The following is a 20,732-nucleotide window of genomic DNA, read 5'->3' on the forward strand; positions in this document are numbered from 1 at the left end:
GGGGAAAAAAAACCTTCAAGAAGAGAAGGGTATTATTGTTTTAATCCTCTTACCCGCAGTCATTTTAAAACAGGGTGTTTTGGAGCCTGAAATGGCGTCTCGTCTCCCAATCCCATCCTAAATCCTCCTGGGCTGGGAGAGAATCTAAAGGCAAGGAACTGGCATCTATTAGCAATCTCTCTAAAGGCTTTAAACTGCTCTTTCTGCTGCGAAGGCATGGCAAAGCTGAAAAGCAAACACAACCACCGCTCCAGTTAGTGAGCTCTGCCAGATAACCAGCCCGACCGCTGGACGGGAGGGTACCTGAGGAAATCCCGCAGAGAAAGAAGTAAATGAAATGAAAAGCTGGTTTTCCTCTTTTCACACACACAAACGCATACAAAAAAAAAAAGGGGGGGGGGGGCGGGGGGGGGGGGAGGGGGAGAGGTGGAAAAGTATTTTATATTTTAAAAATACATAATTATAAGTGGGGGACTCGTTCACAGGTCGTTCCCCCTCTTTGACCACTTTGCCTTCTCTCTGCCTTCCCCGTCCGCTCCTGTCCCTGCAAATGCTCCTGTGCGCTCCTGGCCTCCGGAGCCGAGCTTTCTCGATGGGGCGGGCCTCAGACCTGCTGCCCCTCGGCTCCTCTAGGCTCCTTCCGTTATTCCTAATTTTATCTCTCTACGTTGTGTCTCCCCCTACCCCATCCGCTTTAAAAGAGCAGTCGAGGGGTACAGCAGACTGAGCTGGAACAGCGAGGAGCCCGGGAAGAGGGTGGGGGGCCGCGGCCGTTCTGTAGTTAACGTTGGGAAATTATCCTCCACCAGCACGAGGGCTGTCGGGGGAGAGAAACTTCAGGGTCTGCTCCATCGTGATGCTAAGCAGGGGGCGCGGAGGACGGGAGTGGGGCATGACTTCCCTCCCCTGTTCCTTACAGAATCCATCACCCCCCACCCAGGTCTGGATCTAGCCCTCCTCCCTCCACCGGCATCCATCCGCTCCCAAGGATTTAATTAGGCGTTTACACCTCGGCTTGGAGTAAATGACTGGTAAGAAGTGTTGGAGAGGGAATGGGGGGGGGGGGGGGGGGGGGGGGAAGGCAGGGGGTGTATCAGCAGCCCAGTTTTGATTGACAGGGTGGAGGACCATTGAAAATCTTGCTGGGTAGCTCCCGGGTCTCTATGAAGCTCCTTTTAAAAATCCTTCTTCAATACTGCCTCCCGGTAGATGGCAGCTGCGCCGGGCGCGGAGGCAGCGCGCAGACAGCGCGCAGCGCGGATGGCTTAGGGCGGGACGGGGCGCAGCGCCGCGCCCGCTCCCCGCGCTCCCACGCGTGGAACCGCTCCCACAGCAGGCGGAGTGGCCCAGGTAAGAATCCCCCGCACGTTTACATGAGCCAAAAAGCCCCGGGCAGCGCGGGTCCGGGTGCGCCCGGGGAACGGGGGGAGAATTAAGGCGACTTTGGGGCTTGTTTGAGAAGTGAGGGAATCTCCCCGTGGGGAATTCAACGCCCAGTAGAGTAGCAGGGATGCGGAAGAGGGGAAGCCCAGCTTAAGCTTCAGAGCAAGTCCCATCATCTCCTGTTCCTTTTTAATATTTTCCTTTCACGGTTTGGTTGGCGAATATTCCATTTTCTCATCTGAAAAAAAAAAAAAAAAAAAAAGGAAAGAAAGAAAAAAGGGAGAGGGGGAGGCGGGGGCAAGGCTGAACTCCAACTCGCAGCCCAGGACCTCGCTCAAGCAAGACGGGGATTGTGCTGGGACCCTGGGTCCGTTCCGGTGTGGGAAAGAAGGGTACTCTCTGGCGGAGGGAAAGCTGAGGGAGCTACATCCCTCCGTCTGCCAGGCTGCGAGCGGCTGGGAGCGCAACTTTCCCTCTCTATTTGCATAATCAAGTTTCGATGAGCCGCGCAGCCCGGTGAGAGCTCGCTGGAGGCAGAAACCGCCCCGAGCGGGGCTGGGATCACAAGAGAGGCCGGACCATGGCCCCGCTTAGAGGACGGCTCTGGGGCTGGGTTTCTTGGTTTGGGTGGGGGGTTTTTGGTTGTTTTTTTGGTACGACTGGAAGTTGAGTGCGGAAGAGACGGCAGGACTCCTGCAGTGCTACAAAATTCTTTCAAGGGGAAAAATTATACCCGCACAGCAGCCCTATTGAGAGGTTAGACTGCAAAACAGACGAGGACCCTCTTTGCAAGGGGCTGAGGAGGCCGTTTGTGCCGCCTCCCTTTCGTGCTCTCACGCTCCAAGAGGTATATAAATCCCGGACCTGCGCTGTCAGGCTGACTTGATAAATTAAGGGCTTCGCAGTCGAAACCTATTTACACCTCCATTACGGGGCTAACCAAATGGGGATCAGCATGCATATTTTTACCGGGAGAGATCTCATATATCTCCGCCAGAGCCGCCCCTCGGGCCATGGGATAACAGATCGGGAAGCGGGGGAGGGGGCGAAGACTCCATCGCGGGCAGCACTTGAGCAGAGAAAAGTCTCTGTCCCAGTTCGCTGCCGGCTGCCCGGGGCACGGGGCACACGTCTTTCTTGCAGGGGGCTACGGTCACCCTCCCTGAGTCGGGGGGGTCCCCCCTTGAGAAAAGACTTGTGGGAACAGACGAGGGGTCCTTTAGCTCAAAGAAAGCGATGGGGACGCAGGCTTCTCTAGTCCAAAACTAGGCCCTCGGGGAAGTTTTTATCCCGAGATGAGGTTTGGCTGTGAGACTGTGTGGCTGCCCATTTTTGTGGCGGAGTAGAAGGAGCAAGCAACGTTCCCCACGGGACCCCTCCAGTCCCCACGGCCGCAGCTTTCCCAGGCTGCTCTTTTCATTTACTTCCAGGCGAGGACCTCGGCAGCTGTGGGGAGGAGGGGGGTGGGAACACGAACGACATAGACAGGGGTCAGCGCATCCCAGACTGTCTTTGGCGTTCCCGAGGGTCGCCTCGACGAGTTCGGAAGCAGAAGGGAGAGAGCAACACCCCGTTTCCCTGCGGGAAGCGCGTACAAAGTACTGCCCGATCGCCTTCAAAACGAAACGCGGACTGAGCTAAAGTATATCAAAACCTGGGACCCGGGGAGGAGTTTCTGAAAGGGGAGCTCTGCGGATTCCCCTTCGTGCTCGCTGCTCCAGCCGGCCCGGCTCCGACTGTATCCCGCGCTCCAGCACCGGCTTCCAGCGCCGGAGAAAAAGAACTCTCCCCTCCTCCGCCCCATCCCATCCCCTCCGGCGACCCTCTCCTGTTCCACTTGGTTAGCTCAAGTTTTCCATGTAAATGACAGCAATAAATATCTAATCATGTCCCGCAGCTATCGGCGGCTCGCCGAGCAACTAGCATTAATAAGACATCCGGGGCAAGTGGGAGAAATTTTAGAAGGAGGAAAGTTTTTTTTTCCGCTCTCCCCGAAGTGGTTTATAAAAGCGAGGCCCGATAGCAAGGGGCTGAGGGAGAATCGGGAGGTGCGGATCCCCCCACATCCTCCGGAGCTATCGCACCTGTGGGTCTAAACCATCCCCTCTAATTAGCTTCCTCCCCAAACCCTAACGATCCCCCCCCCCGGGGCGTGATTCTGTGTCCGCAGGCAAGCGGCGGGTCCGGTTGTATCTCCCGAAAGCCCCGAGGAGCTGCTTGTGCCCATCCCCGCCGTGATTCCCAAACAATTAATGGGACTGTAAAGAGCTTTTAATGTTGGTGGGGGGGCCGAGGGGGCGGAATTCTAAGGCTGAAATTAAACCATGAGAGTTGGATTTGTTCGCCTAGCGCTAAACAAATGGACTGATTACCTTCTTTCCAAACGCATCAGTCATACTACATTAAGTAGCAGAGAGCTAATTATCCCAATTAGGAGGCTGATTTATAATTAATGGCTTGGACCAAGTGATAATTGGATGTTAATGGATAACAGTTTTGTCTGAAGTAGCCTCCCGCTTCCCCAAAGGCAGTCCTCTTTCCTCTGACTTAGGCACGAAGCACAAAGCAAATGAGAAGCGAAATCTGCTGTTGGCTCTGTGTGGGGAACCATCTTCCGGCAGGTCCCAGAGACTGAGTGCTCAACGTGTTGGGCTGTGGGATAACCTCCTGCACTCCTCTTAGCCAGCTTCTCAAGCAATCCCTGCTGTTTTTTCCTTCCTCTATGCGATATGCTAACCCGTGAAGAGCTAACCCGAAATAGCCCGGTTGCCCAGCGTCCCCAGTTAGTGCTGAGTTCCTCGTGGTCCCACGGGACGTGAATCCCGTCCTCGACGGGAGGCAAAGGCTAACACCCAAGGGATGCCCCAATGCAGACGAGGCTGTCCCCCTGCTTTGCCTGTCCCAGGAAATGCTGGATGAAGTTCAACCCGAGGAGGAGAGGATTTACATTCACGCTGGTCCTCCCTAATTCCCCATGCAACTGGGGAACAGAGTGAATCTGCAATTTCTCACTGCTGCTGGTTTTCCTTAACCGCATCTTAGAGGTAGCACTTTGTTTAGCTTTTGCCTTCTATGCTCGCATTTCACCCAGGAGTAAGTCAGTCTAAATCAATTCTGGTTCTTCCTTTGCCCCAGACAGACTTGGACTTACAAACCTTTGGCTTTCAGACTGCTTTTCTATGTTCAGTTTTTCCATTCTCACTAAAAACTGTAAAGGCAGAAAATTCCTGAGAGGGTAAAAGTGACTTCAACTCTGAGTTACCCTATGACTGATGAGAGGTTGTATTAGATTACACCAACATACTTGAATATGTCAGTACCCAGCACGCCAGCTTAGATTGGCTTTTCTGCTTTCCCTGCTAATTTAAAGAGATCTTGGTGACTCCGTGGGACGGTCTTCTCATGCTCATATGAATCAGCAGGCTCCTGCAGTGACATTATTGTCATCTCGGAAGACGGAGCTCTGTTTGACCGAGCCGAGCGCATTTGTTTCTTCTTAGTGCCGGGGTCTCCACCTGCATCAAAGAAACAGAGTCCGAGAAGCTTCCCACAGGTCAGAGAGAAGGACAATCTGACCAGGCAAGTTTTGCACGACACAATCATAGAGGCAGTGACTGCAGTGAGGTTTGTTCCTTATGTCTGTACTAGTTAAAAGAACACTCTGCTGAGAAAGAGGAGAATGGCATGAAAAGAAGCCAAAGTGAACAGAGTTTCTTTCCCTTCTACCACCATCAGAACCAGCAAAGGTGCTGCAGAGAAGGTCGAAGACCAAGCTATTCTGACAGGGTTACCTACTGGTTTTGCTGGTAAAGCCTTCGCTCAGCCCTTTACTAGAAGCAGCCCATGTTTTCGGAGACAGCAGTTCCTTTTCCAGGGGTTTTTGTTCAGGGGCAAACTAAAATGCGTTTTGTCAAGGTGGAACTGCTTCTACTGGGGCTCTGTCAGTCGAGTTTAAACCCTTTCAAAATGTTGAGTGCTGATTTCTACCACTCACATTCAAACAGAAATATTCGTAGCTGCCTTGCTTAATTTGGCAAAATCATAGAGGTAGGAAAAATACTGCAGAACTTTAGGCTTCAGTAAAGCCTAAAATTTCCAGTTCCATGCAGCTGCTGAAAAACGAACCATTACAGGGTAGCATCCATCAAAATCTTGCAAAGAGGGTGGAGAATTCAGAAATGAAATTAAATATCCAGGGAGCACTGAGGTTAGCTGTACCCTAGGTCCTTTCCTGCCGGTCTGTTGCAGTCCAAAAGTTACAGAAATTTAATTTGTTTTGGACTAGCAGTTCTACAAATGATGGCAAATATGTGCTTACAGCCAGGAATTGTGGGTGAGCTACATTGCAAATGTGATTTCTTCCTGGTAGCTGCTGGCACAACTTCTAGGATGAAACACATGAGAAATGATGCTTTAAATTCTGCAGATGTTAAAACTCAAAGGATGGGGATGTAGGGTGATTCTTGGATTAAAAAAAAAACAATGGAATGGTTTGTCTGGGACAGGTGAACTGGTGGATCTCTGGTGTTAGAAAATGCTTCTGCCCAGACAACTGCAGAAGCTTCATGCCTCCAGCTGTTTGATGCTAACCGTATGAAGCACCAGCAAACGGGAAGCACCTCTGTAGGCTCATGGCATGCATTAGGCCGAGGTGGGTAAACGTGCTTCTGCTAAAGAACTGCACATCTCCCAGCAAAACCCAAAGGATATTTGGCTGCTCTGCCTGCTTTGCAGCATGCAGCCCCTTTAGAGCACAAATCACCTGCTGGCAGCCAAAATCTACTGCTTACCTTGGCAACTGTGCTTAATTCAACGCATGGATCCAAATGCTTACGGGAAAGCAGCATTACGTGCACCATGGTGCTCCCCAGAGCCTGGTGCTTCTGCTGCCAGCTCCAGTTTGTGGCCCTGTTTTAAAGTGTCATACCCCTCCTTGTGAAACCATTGCATTTAAACAACCATCTTAATCATAGGTTAAAAATGAGTGTTATCAGCTGTACAGAAGGAAAACTCAAACTTCTGTCCTGTGCACTTCGGGTTCTAAAAGTGTCCTGCAATTGCATGGCTTGCTGGAGCTGCCTTTCAGGTTTTGGGTTTGGTTGTTTTTTTTCTTTTTTTGATCAAGGTAGGATTTGCCTGGGGTTTTGGGTTTTTTTTTGTTTGTGTGTTGGGTTTTGGGGTTTGGTTTTGTTTTGTTAGCCGATCTTCGTCTGAGCAGAAACAAATGCCACAATGTGTTTTGTGACTCTGGTTTTGAGTGCTCTAAGTATTATCTGCAGGGGCAGACTCGGGGTCACTCTGTACCTGCAAAATCATCCTGGGCTTTTAGCTTCTGTCTCCTTCAAATCTTGCGTTTTTTCTTTTTTGTTTGCTCCCTCCAACATCAACTTCAAACAATACTGCACTCAGTGTCATAGCCTAGCAGCTTTTCAGCTAACCATCTGCAAGAGAACTCGGGAAAGTAATTTTTTGCCAAGTAGGTCAAACTCCAGTGATGCAGTACAAACCGCTGCATTTCACAAAGGCACGACGCTGTGCTCCTTGTGTGCATATCTAACTGCTCTCAGCTTAGCACCCAGAACTTACACTTACCACTCAAACCTGCATTTGCCCGATGAATAGTGATGGTTCATGGAGAAATTGCCCTTACTCCGTGCCTCATCCCAGTCACTGCCTATGCAGAAAAGGAGGTTCCGCCTCAACACAAAGGGGAACTTCTTGACTGTAAGGGACACAGAGCACTGGAACAGGCTCCCCAGGGTGGCCGTGGAGTCTCCTTTTCTAGAGACTTTCAAGGCATACCTGGATGTGTTCCTCTGTGATCTGTGTAAGATAGTATTGCCCTGCTCTGGCAGGGGGGTTGGACTCGATGATCTCCTTGGGTCCCTTCCAACCTCTAACATCCTTTGATCCTATGATCTCAGTTGAGGCATTAAACTGGGAGCATCTAGAACATGGACACATTTCCTTCTGCTGTCCCAGGCTGGCAGATCCCTCGAACAGCAGGATAGTCTTTAACTGCCTCAGCAAATCTTTACAAAGCTTATCTGTCAGGGCTGTCCTCTGCCAGCACTTCTTGAAGTGAGTGATCTCCCCCGTTATGGCTTGGGGCTAGACTGTGAGATCATTGTTGTGATTGTGGTGCCCAGAACAGATGAGTCCTGTTCAGTAATGTCACAGGCTTAAAAACATACTTCAACAGAGAACTGCAGCCCCTGGCCTTGTTAATGACACTATAGCATGGGTGAAATGCTTCAGTATACCGTTCTATCTTACAGGGATGAATCCCCATCAGCAGTCCCAAGGAGCTGCCTTCAAGCCAGTTCGTTCATGCCTGCAGTCAAATGTGTCACAGGCAGCACTGCTTTGGGGGCAGAGAGCAAGGAGTGAGCCTCCCCTCAGAATGCCAGCATCCTTGAAAAAGGGCAGAGTTTGGGAAGTTTAGATCTCTTGCATTGTCCAGTTTGGAAAATTCCCTCTATCAGTGTTAAGGCAAATGAAATGATGCTTCTCAAGGAAAGCCATTCCTGCAAAAGTGAGAGGAAGGGCTGAGCCAGACAAACCTTGAGCAAATACAACTAAGCCAAAAACATGCTTGTATTGGAAGGGTTGAGGCATGTTTGTGAATTCAGTAGTTTGATTGTACAGCACTTTAAGATGACTCTGAGTCCTGAAGTCAGGGCTGATCTGGAGGCAGAGATGCTGTCAGGTCCCTAGATGTGAGAGCGATAGGCAGCATGGGTCCTGAAGAACCTGGCTGCAGCGTGGTGTGGTTGCCTTTCACATCCCCGAACATCAAGTGTGTGGCAGCAACGCTGACAGAGCAAGGCTGTAGGTACCCGCACTCCTCAGGGTCACTCTGGGCTGCAGGGTTTCATTTCTGTTGTACTATTAATCATAAGAAATATAATTTCGTGTGTGTGTGTGTTGGGTTTTTTTTTTCTCTGTCAACTGAGCTGTGAGCAGATCCTGAAACTAGAGCCAAAGTGATGTTCCTATTAAAAGCTTTTCTCATTTACCCAGGAAAACGTTTCTGCTTCAATACAGACAGCAAGAGGTTTTGCTGAGGGCTGAGCATGGCTCTGAAGGAGAAAAGTGAGCTGCATTTGCCCCAGTTTGATCTGTAAGCACTGGTTGTCATGTGTAAATAGTGGCAAGCAAGAGATTTAGCACCACAGTGATGCATAGTGATCCCAGTCCCAGCTCTACATTGCAAATTGCCGAGCTCCAAGCCTTAAAACTGACTTGTAAGTAAAGACTGTGGGCATGTCTTAATTTAATTTCATTTTGGACTTTGTGAGATTGCCCTTTGAAACATGCTTCTGTGAAGAATGACACTGGGAAGTCTATTGCTGGGACCTGTCTAGTCAATCACTTGGTTCTGTTATCTGGGTCTTTGAGGGAGTGGAAATCATGAAGTCACAAAAGCATTAAAACAAAAATCACAGCAACTGATGAGAGTTACCTCTGCAGGCAAAGCTTGTTACCTCAGCCACTTGCAACTTGCTGTCTGAGTTTGTAGGGCCCTGCAACAGAACTTCCCCATCTCAGCAAGATGTTGTGAGGATTGGCTTTTAGAACTTACCAACTCTCTTCACATTCTATTACACTTCTGCTACAAATAAATGAGTGCTACCAATACAGTTGTTGCAATTCTCAGCAATGCAGCTCTGGCACAGGCAATTATTTTTGTCTACACACAAACTGTGGCAATGTTCCTAACTGGAAATATTTCCAAATTTCACCTATTTGTTCTAATGAAAAGATCTTTCTCGTTTCTACCAAGGTCAGCAGAAGTAGCTGAACGTGAGCTGCCAGAATTGATGTAATCAGTCAGTTTTTTGCTTTTGGTGGCTTGCAACACGTTCAACTAGTTCAGGTCTAATTAAGAGCTCATTCTGCACTGAGAAATCAACTACACTTCAATCCAGGGATTTACATTGGTGTAAAAATAATACAGAAACGGAGAAACTTGATTGATTTTTTTTTTTCTTTTAGCATTGTTCTCAATTCCTTTATTTCATTGGTATGAAAAGCCCTTTTAGGGTTGCTCTCAATTCCTTTATTTCACTGGTCTGAAAAGTCCTCTGGAAGCCTCTTTTTATGGTGTGTGTTGCTTGGACTTTAACATTTGAATAAGAAAATATGGTGTGCTGCAATATTTCAACTTATTTATATTTAATCCATTGCAAAGGTGAGCTTGCTTCCTTGGACATTCAGCAATCCTATGTGGAAGCAAAACTGGTTTATAATGTGCTGGTTATTACCTCACATGATTTTGGACTTCACTATATCTTAAAGATTTAGGGATATAAGGGGGGGGGGGGGGGGAGAGAATGGGAAAAAACCCTCTTGCCTCTTGCAAGCATTTATTCAGAATCCCCCAGGTATATATTTCATTTAGTGCCAAATAGGTATGATATAAACCTAATGTCTATGTATAAAGTGAGCCTAATTCACTAGACTGTCGGGTAAACAGAGGCAGAGATTCATTCTTCATCTTGCTGATTTGAAGTGTTTGTGAGTAAGGACCCAAACCATAAAATCATTAAGTAGAACAGCTCCAGCATGGGGAGGGAGTGAAGGTTTTGTTGTAATTTCATTGTCAGTGGTGTTTATTGCCAGCAGTAATAAGGGGGACATTGTCAGCACAATCCTTTTGCAGTTACTCCCCGTTAGTGATGACCAGCGGGTCCCTGTGCTTTGCATAAGTACAGGTGGAGGTTCACACCGCCTGAGCAGGCAATGAGGACCACAGCTTTCCTGTCTGCCACACAGGGCTGCTCCTATTTTCTTCTGTCACCTGCAGGACAGCAAACACTAGAGAAGAACACCAGACTTTTCTTTCACAATTTCTTTTAACTGGTGCTTTTCCCATGTCCAAGCTGTGTCTTGCAATTAGAGCACAGACCTCAGGTGGTGTCCAACTCTTCTAAATATTAAATGCATCTCTAGTGAACCTCTCTTCATTAGGTGATGAACTATAGTATTGCAATTCACTTTTACCAGTGAATTGCCAAAATCCAGATGTGACTTTTTCAGTACTGTTAATTTCCAATGGAAAGAAGGTCTCATAAAATCCACCATCACCTACCCTCCCGATTTCTGATCACATTTAAAGGAAAGATAACAGAAGACCTACAGTGCCCAATAGTCAAAGTCAGATTCTGATATCATCATCATCATATCTAGCAAAAAATTAGTCTTTTAAAGTCACAGATACTATTATCTCATTCAATGTCACCTGAGCATCTTGTGTAAGTCAATGCATTTTTAGTCTCAGTACTATTTCAAGTTTGAGACTCAGCACTAAGAGAGATCAACTAAAGGGAAAGGAGAAAATTGTCCATACCCCTGCAAAGCTTCAAGTCTCCCATCCATCCTCAAACTCATTTTGCCCAAATGCTGTCTGCTTAAGAGAGACAAGTGTCACATTCTAGGCAGTTTTTCATTTCTACCTGGGAGAATCAGACAGAATAAGCTCCTGAAGAACATTCCTCCCTTACTCAGTTTAGATTTTGGTAGAGAAAGGGAATGTGTTTACTCCAGACTAGTGCACTTGAGTAAAACCACTGTCTTGGTTTAAAACTCCTTTCCTTCATAGCTGCCATGGATGTCTTTATTCAGGACATCTCAACACAGGGAAAAGCTCTCCAGTATTGACAGGAGCTCTGTGGCCAGCACAAGTACCATTTGAGCTTACAGGCTGCAGGGGTCAAACATTTCTCCCTTAATAAGTGTTGTCAGTTCCGTGGTTTTGTTAAGGACTTTGTGTGTGGCTGGTAGGTAAAGCCAGGTGTGGACTGAGGACATTTTTATGAGGGGAGTAAGGGGGTAAAATGAGGACTGAGAAGAAAATATCTCCGATCTTAAATTCTTCAGTGCAGTTAACACAGCTGAAGCATGTGGTTTATGGTATTTCTGTTTGTTCTGTCTTTGTTGTTGTTGTTCATTGATTTAATTCCTTGATAGAAGGGGGAAATATGCATGTTTTGTCACATGGAACTTTTCCCAAAACACTTTGGCATCTCATTTTAAAAAGATGCATTATTGTTCCCTGATCCATTTCAATTCCACACCCAGACACAAGCTGCTAGGAAGAGGAGTTTTCATCTGGCAAGGAAATGCCAGAATGGTTCTCTCTTCTTTGCATCTTGTCTCAGACTGGAACTTTGTGCCAGGATGCAAAATCAGTTACCAGTTGTATAGAGAAACTTTAGAACCTTATACAAAAGTCAAGAAGGCAAAGATGATCACATTAAATCCCACAGCTTGATTTCACCTGTACACTCACTTTTAAGTGGTGTATAACAAATTACACTGCTCTTGGGCTATATGGCTCGATGGGAAGTTGAGATTTTGGAGGCCCAAGTTGAGATTTTGGAGGCCAGTACTGGGAAGAAGTAGATGGGAGCTCTGTTGCAGTTCTGCTCTTGGATAACAAGGTTCACACTCTCAGCTGGTAAATGTACACATCGTTTTACATCAGATTTAACAGCAACAGCTGAATAAAAAAGGGTCTACTTTCTGGATTACTCTGGGATGGGCATAGACCTGCATCATTTGGCCTCTAAGCAACACAGTGGATGGAAAAACTTGGATTTCTCACTGCCAGCTGCAGTTAAAGGTAATGGGAACTCCTGGTCCTCTCTGTGAGACTGGGTCCTGGCAGGATGCAGCCCCCGCAGTTTGAAAGGTCTACAGGCTTGGGAAGCAAACTGAGCACAGCATCCATGAGCTTTCATGGTGAGAATTTAAATGAGAGGTAAAAGTCATAGGAGAGTTGTTGAGTCTGAAACAATAGCGACAGGATTGCAAAAGCAGAAGGAGCAGAAGCCTCAGCCAGGTGTGGCACAGATCATGGTGCAGCCCTCACAGCCTGGTGCTGCAAAACATAGGTAGTTGTGAGAGAGCAGCAAGACTGCTGATGTTGGAGATGGCAGAGTCACTGACGTGGCACTGAAAGGCTGTGCAGAAAGAAACCTCAGGAAGTACCAAGTCCCAGGGACTGTTCGGAGGCATTTATCCCCCTGCTCTGATCCTGGATGCTCTCATCAAGAGCAAACCCAGACTGGCTTCACTCCACAGAGAGATTTCCCTCTCACCTACTGGCTTCTTACTGAAGGGAGGTTGTAGCCAGGTGAGGATCTGTCCCTTCCACCAGGCAACCAGCGACAGAATGAGGGGATGCAGTCTCAAGTTGCACCAGGGGAGGTCTAGGCTGGATGTTAGGAGGAAGCTCTTCACGGAGAGGGTGATTTGCCTTTGGAATGGGCTGCCCAGGGAGGTGGTGGAGTTGCTGTCCCTGGAGGTATTTAAGAAAAGACTGGATGAGGCACTTGGCGCCATGGTCTAGTTGATTGGCTAGGGCTGGGTGCTAGGTTGGACTGGATGATCTTGGAGATCTCTTCCAACCTGGTTGACTATGTGATTCTATGATTCTGACTCCTGCACCTTTCCTCAGCTTCCCATCACTTCTCCACCACTCCCACCTCTGCAGCTATCTCCAGTGTCCAAATTCAGGATGAACCTATGCTACCCTCCAGCTTTACCAACCGCTGCTCAAGCCCATATCCTCCAACAAAGCAGGAGCTCAAAACTTCACTTGCATCCTTCTCCCAGCTGCGACTGTCCCTGAGGCCCTCCAGCTAGCCAGAGACATAAAAGATGCATCTGCAGATTTTGAAAATTAAAGCCATCTATACAGCCAGTGGGAAGGGATCAGCTTATTTGGTTGCTTAATGAAATATAAAGATTATTTTAACCAGTGTAAGCACTATTCGACAGCTTGTGAAACACAGCAGCGACTTGATGAATGGCCTTCTCCATTACAAAAAATTGCTGCATGATGTCTTTTAAATATTTAATTTATTGGGGCTGGAGCTTGTGCAGAGCTGACAGTTGAACAGGAGCTGTTTCTGACCTCAGTTAACTTTGCTCACCCAGTAAATTCCCTCTTTTTCTTTTTGTTTTTTTCTTGGAGGAGGGGTTGTTATGTTTGCTTCACAAGTGGGTGGGAAGTTCTGCCTGTTATCTACACCACAGCGTGACAGGCAGGGATCCCTAAAACTTTGTGGGTGTTGACTCCCATCCCAAGTCACTGGAATGGGCTGCCGGACACTGGAATGGGCTGCCTGGGGAGGTGGTGGAGTCGCCATCCCTGGGGCACTTCAAGGCAAGGTTGGACGTGGCACTTGGTGCCATGGTCTAGCCTTGAGCTCTGTGGTAAAGAGTTGGACTTGATGATCTGTGAGGTCTCTTCCAACCCTGATGATACTGTGATATTGTGATACTGTGAAGTCTACCATTAAGTCCTCTGCATCTTAATTCCTTTATCTTTTTTTTTTTTTTTTTTTTTTTTTTTTGCTGTACCTTTTCCTAGGTGTGGTGGTTTAGGTGTTCCCTGACCCCCCCCCCCCAACTTTGGAAATCACCCAAACTAGACTCAGCTGGCTCTGGAAATTGAATGAAGCTTATATTTGCAGCTAGCACAATATACAAGCAGCTATTTACAGTATACACAGTTATGTACAGAAATATACAAGGTAAAAGGTAATACAGAAACACAACTCCCCTCTCAGAAACCTGACTCACCAGGAGGGACTCCCAACCACCCTTCCACCTTCTCCCACTCCCCTACCTTACCCCAGACATTGCCTTGTGCCCCAAGGAAGAAGGGAGGGTTGGCCAGGGGGGTTAGGAAGCAGGTGGATTAATCAAAGAGACGGAAGGTGAGGTTAGAGAGAAATGCAATCCACAGTCCGGACAAAGAGTGACTCTCTTATCTATGTTTGGATTCTTGCTCTTATACGTCTCAGCAAGCCTATGAGTGAAGTAGACATCACCATTGTTTCCCTTTCACAGCCTGTAATCTAGTTCTTCTCACCAAAACATTCTAGCTAGCATCAATCTAGCACACTAGGCCACCCAGAAGAGTTTGATCAGACACACATGTACACTGAAAGCAAACAATCGAATGTTTGTTTTAACAATCAAACAGAAATCTTCCTGGAGCAAGTGTTTCAGTGGGAATACTGGGCTCCAGACATAACATCCTTGGCAGTGTCCTCAGAAGACTGCATAGTATGGGAAAATTCCCCTCCTCCCCTTCTTCATTTTTCCCTTAATGTGCCAGCTTGGTACACAACCAATGTTGTGCAAGGAGGATTAGAAAAGAAACAGACATTTCTGTGAGTTGGGAGTCAAAGACACTTGGCCTTCCATGCCTCTCCTGGCAAGGCTGAGCCCCATGTGAATTCTTCAGCATCTATTAAGGTCTGGCAGCAGCCCAGGGCAGTTCATAGGTTCTGTGTCCTCAAATGGTTTTCATGAAATGCACAGGAACCTAATACGAAGAGGGGAGCCTTCTGCTAGAACCTCTTGTTTTGGCCTTGCTTTTGCCTTTTCTAGCTCCCTTTCCTTCTGCTGCTCTTGAGGGCTGCCTTCCTGTGTATTGTGACTACTGCACCTTTGCTGCTGAAGTATATGTAATTTTTTTATATGTGTGTTTATATATTTCTTTACTGTGGTCAGGCATTGGAATAGGTTGCCTGGGAGGTATTCAAGAAGCCTGTGGGCATGACACTCTGGGACATGGTTTAATGGCCATTGTGGTCTTAAGTTGATGGTTGGACTTGATGATCTTAAAGGTCTTTTCCAACCCAAACAATTCTATGATTCTAAGCTTTGAGACCACTACCCTGCTGGCCAAAGCTGGTGGGAGTGGCCAGCTCTACATAAAATCATGGCAGCAGCCAGTTCACAAGTCAGAGAGCGGGAAGGGAGGAGGCAAAAGACAGTGGTAAAATTCTGCTTCACTACCTCCATTGGCCAGAAAAGCCAGTCCTGCTCATGGACCACGAAAGCAAAGCAGTGAACAACTCTCCAGCTGACTGTGGTGGTCTCACTGACAATGGGCAGCTGAGCACCACTGCCAGTGGAGCTGGCTAGGTTCACACTGAGTGCTGCTCTGCTGCGGGCTGGGGTGTGACGATGCTCTTCAGAAACACACTGTGACAAGGACGGGGGAAGGCTGTGTTATAGACACTGTCAAAACCACTCAAGGTAGCATCTGGGGCAGGGAGATGTAATGTGAGGTGTCCTCTGTGAACATATAAGCCGCAGGTCACTGAGACGTGCTCTTGTCCCTTAGCATGTGCCACTAACAGAGAAGGAACAGCTCTGATGTAATTTCTCTGTGCATCCATCAAACAAACTCTGTTTGTTGACGTGTGAAGTCCCCCGACTTGATCAGACAACCTGTAAACAATGATGGCACTGCTTAAGTCTTCCCTAAGCTTTTGGTTAGAGCAGAGTTACAGTGCTCTTGTGTTGAGGTCAGCATCAGAACCAAAAATCTCCATTGTCATAGTGCTTCACCTTACAACATCATCATTTCTCTCCACTGTTAGAGTGAATAAACCCAAAGCAAGGTATAGATGAAGATTATTATTTTGGTTTAGGGTTGTCGATTTGGTTTGTGGTTTTAATTGTTGTTGGGTTGGTTTGGGGTTTTTTTTTGCTTGTTTTTTGGTTTTGTTTGTTCATTTTGGGGTGATGGAGGTGGTTGGGGTTTTTTACCTAAAATTAAGGGTAGATTTTGAACTGAAACATTTTGAAAGTTAATTAAAGAGGTAATTGCTTGGATACCATAAACCAAATCAAATCTACTGCTCCCTACTTTCTTGAACTAACCACAAAATATGTCCCAGGCATCATTAAATACATTTTTTCAATAAATTAACTACTCAGATAAAAGTCTGCCTGTCTGTACTTTGAAAAAGGAGGCAGGTTGGGGGGTTTTTGGTTGTTTGTTTTTTGTTCTTTCTTATATAGGTTGTGAGAATTAAAAGAGTGACTGGCAATATTCTTCATAGGTCATAAGATGGGATGAGGTTTCCTTGTACTGTGTGATACTCGTTCTATAATTCTGTGTAGGTGCTGGATAGCCACAGATACTTTTTTTTTCCTTTCAAGTCTAAATGAAAGAATTGGAGAGTGAATCCAAAGTGGGCAAACAAGGAGACACAAAGGAGATACACCAGAGCGTGTACCTGACCTTTGTGGTGTTATCATACCTGTGTCTGCCACTCTTCACCAGCACTCTTGGCATTGAAATGATGTAGTGGCGGAGCAAATGGGACCTTAGAGAAATTGGAATGAGGCTAAGTGCTAGAATCCCACATTGTTGTTTTATAATTACTTCAGCTTCTTTGACAAAACAACCCCAAAATCAGAACTCACACTCATGACACAAAACCTCTCAGTCAGAAAGTACCATCCCTGAGAATCATAGAATCATAGAATGAACCAGGTTGGAAGAGACCTCCAAGATCATCCAGTCCAACCTAGCACCCAGCCCTATCCAATCAACTAGACCATGGCACAAAGTGCCTCAGCCAGTCTTTTCTTGAACACCTCCAGGGATGGTGACTCCACCACCTCCCTGGGCAGCCCATTCCAATGCCAATCACTCTCTCTGGGAAGAACTTCCTCCCCACATCCAGCCTATACTTCCCCCAGCACAACTTGAGACTGCATCCCCTTGTTCTGTTGCTGGTTGCCTGGGAGAAGAGACCAACCCCCACCTGGCTACAGCCTCCCTTCAGGTAGTTCTGGCAGTGTTTAACCAAACTTGAGCTGTATGGCTTCCCTCCTCTGTTCCTGGGCACTGTTACATCGAAATGCTTGCCAGGGTGAGGCCAAAGGGTGCCCTAGGTAATTTCCAGACCCTATAGTCTGGAAATTATCTGATTTTCCCATGTGCAACAGCTTGGACATTAAACAAGGTCACTCTACATTTGTGCTTCCTACACCAAGGTGGTTTGAGAGAAAACAGGAATTCAGAGCAAGAGGGTTAGTGGCAACAACTCATTTCTATTTCTCCCTCTTCACCAAGACTCTGTCCTCCGTGGTATAAATCCTCTACAGGAGAAATGGAGAAATGGAGGGCTTTCCTTAGCACAGAAAATACAACAGGGAGTTGTGCAATTAAATTTCTACAGTTCAATACATCAGGCTTCTCCTGAAATCATGGTATTTGAACCACCTTCTTCCAGTGAGCAAACTGCTTTCAGTGAGGTTGCCTAGATAACCTGTCTGCTTTCCTTAGGCTAGCCCAGCCAGACCCCTTTCTCTGAGCATTCATTCCTTGTATTGACTTTTCCAGATGATGACTTGCTGATGTAAATGGGGCTTTAGAAACTGCATTTTGCGGCAAATGTTTCACACCTCCCTTTCTAACGTCGCACAAACAGCTGAAATGGTATCCTGGAGGCCCTCAATCACTTATAACAGGGATGGATTGGAGCTTCACACAGCTTTTGAGGCCGATATTAGCTCAGTTTTACAGATGGTCCATAAGGAAATACAGCTGTAAGGAAGTTCCATGTAGAGCCTACAGGAGAAAACAAAATCCAACATTAGTTTTTGGAAACCATTTTCTTGCTATGACATGTCAGTAGTTATTGCAAACCTTAGTTCCTTCTTTAGCTATCACATTTTGTTGTTTTGTTATGTTTTATATATTTTAATGTGGGGTTGTTTAGCCTGGAATAGAGGAGGCTCAAGGCTGACCTCATTGCTGTCTGCGACTACCTGAAGGGAGGTTGTAGCCAGATGGGGGTTGGTCTCTTCTGCCAGACAACCAGCAACAGAACAAGGGGACACAGTCTCAGGCTGTGCCAGGGGAGATCTAGGCTGGATGTTAGGAGGAAGTTCTTCCCAGAGAATGATTGACATTGGAATGGGCTGCCCAGGGAGGTGGTGGAGTCGCTGTCCCTGGAGGTGTTCAAGCAAAGCCTGGATGAGGCACTTAGTGCCATGGTCTAGTTGACTGGATAGGGCTGAGTGCTAGGTTGGACTGGATGATCTTGGAGGTCTCTTCCAACCTGGTTGATTCTATGATTTATATTATTTTATATTTAATATTTATTGTCATTGGGGTTTTTTGTTTGGTTTTATTTTACACCACCTTCTGCATCATTTGTGTTTTGTGAGGAGGAACCTCAAGAAAAATAAATGGAAACAAATTGTGCATGAGTAGGTTCAGATAAGACAGATTGTCAGACGTTATAGCAATGGGATTCTGGAACAGCCCACTCTAGACAATGACAGAGACAAAATCCTGGCTAGCCCTGGGATGGAGATAGATTAATTTATTACAGGTCACAATAATATGATAAACTTTATTATGGTATGTAAGAAAAAAACCAAAACCAAACCAAACAAAAAATCCAATCTTTTCCCATTTTTTTGTCCAGCATATTATGAGTGAGATACATTTACTGGACTCTAAGCTTGGAAACCAGACTGATGTCAACGATGTTTTAATTCTACAGGAGGTATTTTGATTTCTAGTACTTGAACCTGTTGGAGTTCAGTTTTGGGCTTCCCAGTTTAAGACGGATAGGGATCTGCTGGAGAAGGTCTGGCAGAGGGCTACAAGGATGATGAGGGGGCTGGAGCACTGCCTGATGAGGAAAGGCTGAGGGACCTGAGGCTGTTTAGTCTGGTAAAGAGAAGGCTGAGAGGGGATTTAATAAATGTTTATAAATATCTGAGGGCTGGGGGTCAGGATGGGGGGGGGGGGGACAGGCTCTGCTCACTTGCTCCCTGGGATAGGAGAAGGAGCAATGTACAGAAGCTGCAGCACAGGAGGTTCCAGCTCAACACAAGGGGGAACTTCTTAACGCTAAGTGTTGCAGAGCACTGGAGCAGGCTCCCCAGAGAGGTTGTGGAGTCTCCTCTCTGGAGCCTTTCAATGCCTGTCTGGATATGTTCCTGTGTGAGCTGCTCCTGCTGTGGCAAGAGAGTTGGACTCGATCTCTTTGAGTCCTTTCCAACCCCTAACATCCTGTGATCCTGTGAGTTGGGTATTTGGAAGTGAGGTTCACATGCAGAAGTTTAAGTGTGAGTTTGTCATTTCCAAAGGTCTGCTGAGACTTCAGGACACATTTTCCTAAGCACCTCTCTCCTCTGGCTGCTGTTTTTCAGGTTTATGTCACCATGCAGCACTATGGAGTGAATGGTTACTCCCTCCACGCCATGAATTCGCTGAGCGCCATGTACAACCTCCACCAGCAGGCAGCTCAGCAAGCCCAGCATGCTCCTGACTACAGGCCCTCGGTGCACGCCCTCACCTTGGCAGAGAGACTGGCTGGTAAGAACAACTCATGGCTTCTGCCATTCCCTGAGAGAAGACAAGCAACAAAACTGTGTTGCTTGCAGTGAGTGAAACACTTCACAGAATCACAGAAACATCCAGGTTGGCAAAGCTCCTCAGGATCACCAAGTCCAACCTAGAACCCTACTCTACAAGATTCACTTTAAACCATAGCCCTAAGCACCACATCCAAACCAGCCTTAAACACATCCAGGGGCAGAGACTCCACCACCTCCCTGGGCAGCTCATTCCAGTCCCTGACCACTCTCTCCATGAAAAACTTTTTCCTAATGTCCAATCTAAACCTCCCCAGCCTCAGCTTGAGGCCATTCCCCCTTGTTCTGTCTCCAATTACCTGTGAGAGCAGACCAGCAGCAGCCTCACCACAGTGTCCCTTCAGGTAGTTGTAGACAGCAATGAGGTCTCCCCTGATCCTCCTCTTACTCAAACTAACCATCCCCACTTTCATCCTCGCTCCTCATAAGATTTATTCTCTAGGCTCTTCCTCAGCTTCATTGCCCTCCTCTGGACCAGCTCCAGCATCTCCACATCTCTCTTGTATTGCCACGCCCCAAACTGAACACAACACTTGAGGTGTGGCCACATCAAAGCTGAGTCCAAGGGGACAATCACCTCCCTACTCCTGCTGGCCACAGCATTTTTAATCCCAGCCAGGATGCCATTGGCCTTCTCAGCCACCTGGGCACACTGCTGGCTCCTATTCATCTGCCTGCCTATTACAACCCCCAAATCCCTTTCTGCCAGGCAGCTCTCCAGCCACACTGCCCCAAGCCTGTAGCATTGCTTGGGTTTGTTGTGACCCAAGTGTAGGACCTGGCATTTGGCGTTCTTGAAACTCATCCCATTAATGTTGGCCCATTGATCTAGCCTAATCAAGTCCCTCTGAAGAGCCTCTCTACTCATTCAAATCAGGAGTTGCAGTGTGACATAGCCAACTGAGATGGGGTGCTCCTGAACAGTGGTCATGCAGCCAAGCTCTTGGGTGACATTCCCTCCAGTGTCTGCTGCTGACAGACTGCTGCACCTCACTGCAGGCTGGCATCCAACAGCTGGGGAGCCCAGAGATGAGAAGGGATGCAGCCCCACTATATGACACTGAAAAAAGAGAGAATTAAAAAGACACTGGAAATTGACTCAAATTAAGAAAAAAAAAATTACCTTTGTG

General features: G+C 47.2%; 1 protein-coding gene across 2 annotated transcripts in view; it reads left to right on the forward strand.

The window, feature by feature from the left end:
• The first annotated feature begins 740 nt into the window (after positions 1-740).
• Positions 741-20,732, forward strand: part of DMBX1 (diencephalon/mesencephalon homeobox 1) — a 31,018-nt gene continuing 11,026 nt past the window's right edge. Inside the window, exons 1-5 of one of the 2 annotated variants that reach the window (XM_064147622.1) lie at positions 741-841; positions 941-1,031; positions 1,210-1,350; positions 18,645-18,725; positions 19,378-19,543. In XM_064147622.1, coding sequence (XP_064003692.1) covers positions 18,651-18,725; positions 19,378-19,543 — 241 coding nt within the window. In that variant the 5' untranslated portion in view covers positions 741-841; positions 941-1,031; positions 1,210-1,350; positions 18,645-18,650. The remainder of the gene's footprint in view (positions 842-940; positions 1,032-1,209; positions 1,351-18,644; positions 18,726-19,377; positions 19,544-20,732) is intronic. The other variant, XM_064147623.1, reaches the window with a different exon arrangement.

This window comes from Pogoniulus pusillus, chromosome 8, assembly GCF_015220805.1.
Source record: "Pogoniulus pusillus isolate bPogPus1 chromosome 8, bPogPus1.pri, whole genome shotgun sequence".
Taxonomy (NCBI): domain Eukaryota; kingdom Metazoa; phylum Chordata; class Aves; order Piciformes; family Lybiidae; genus Pogoniulus; species Pogoniulus pusillus.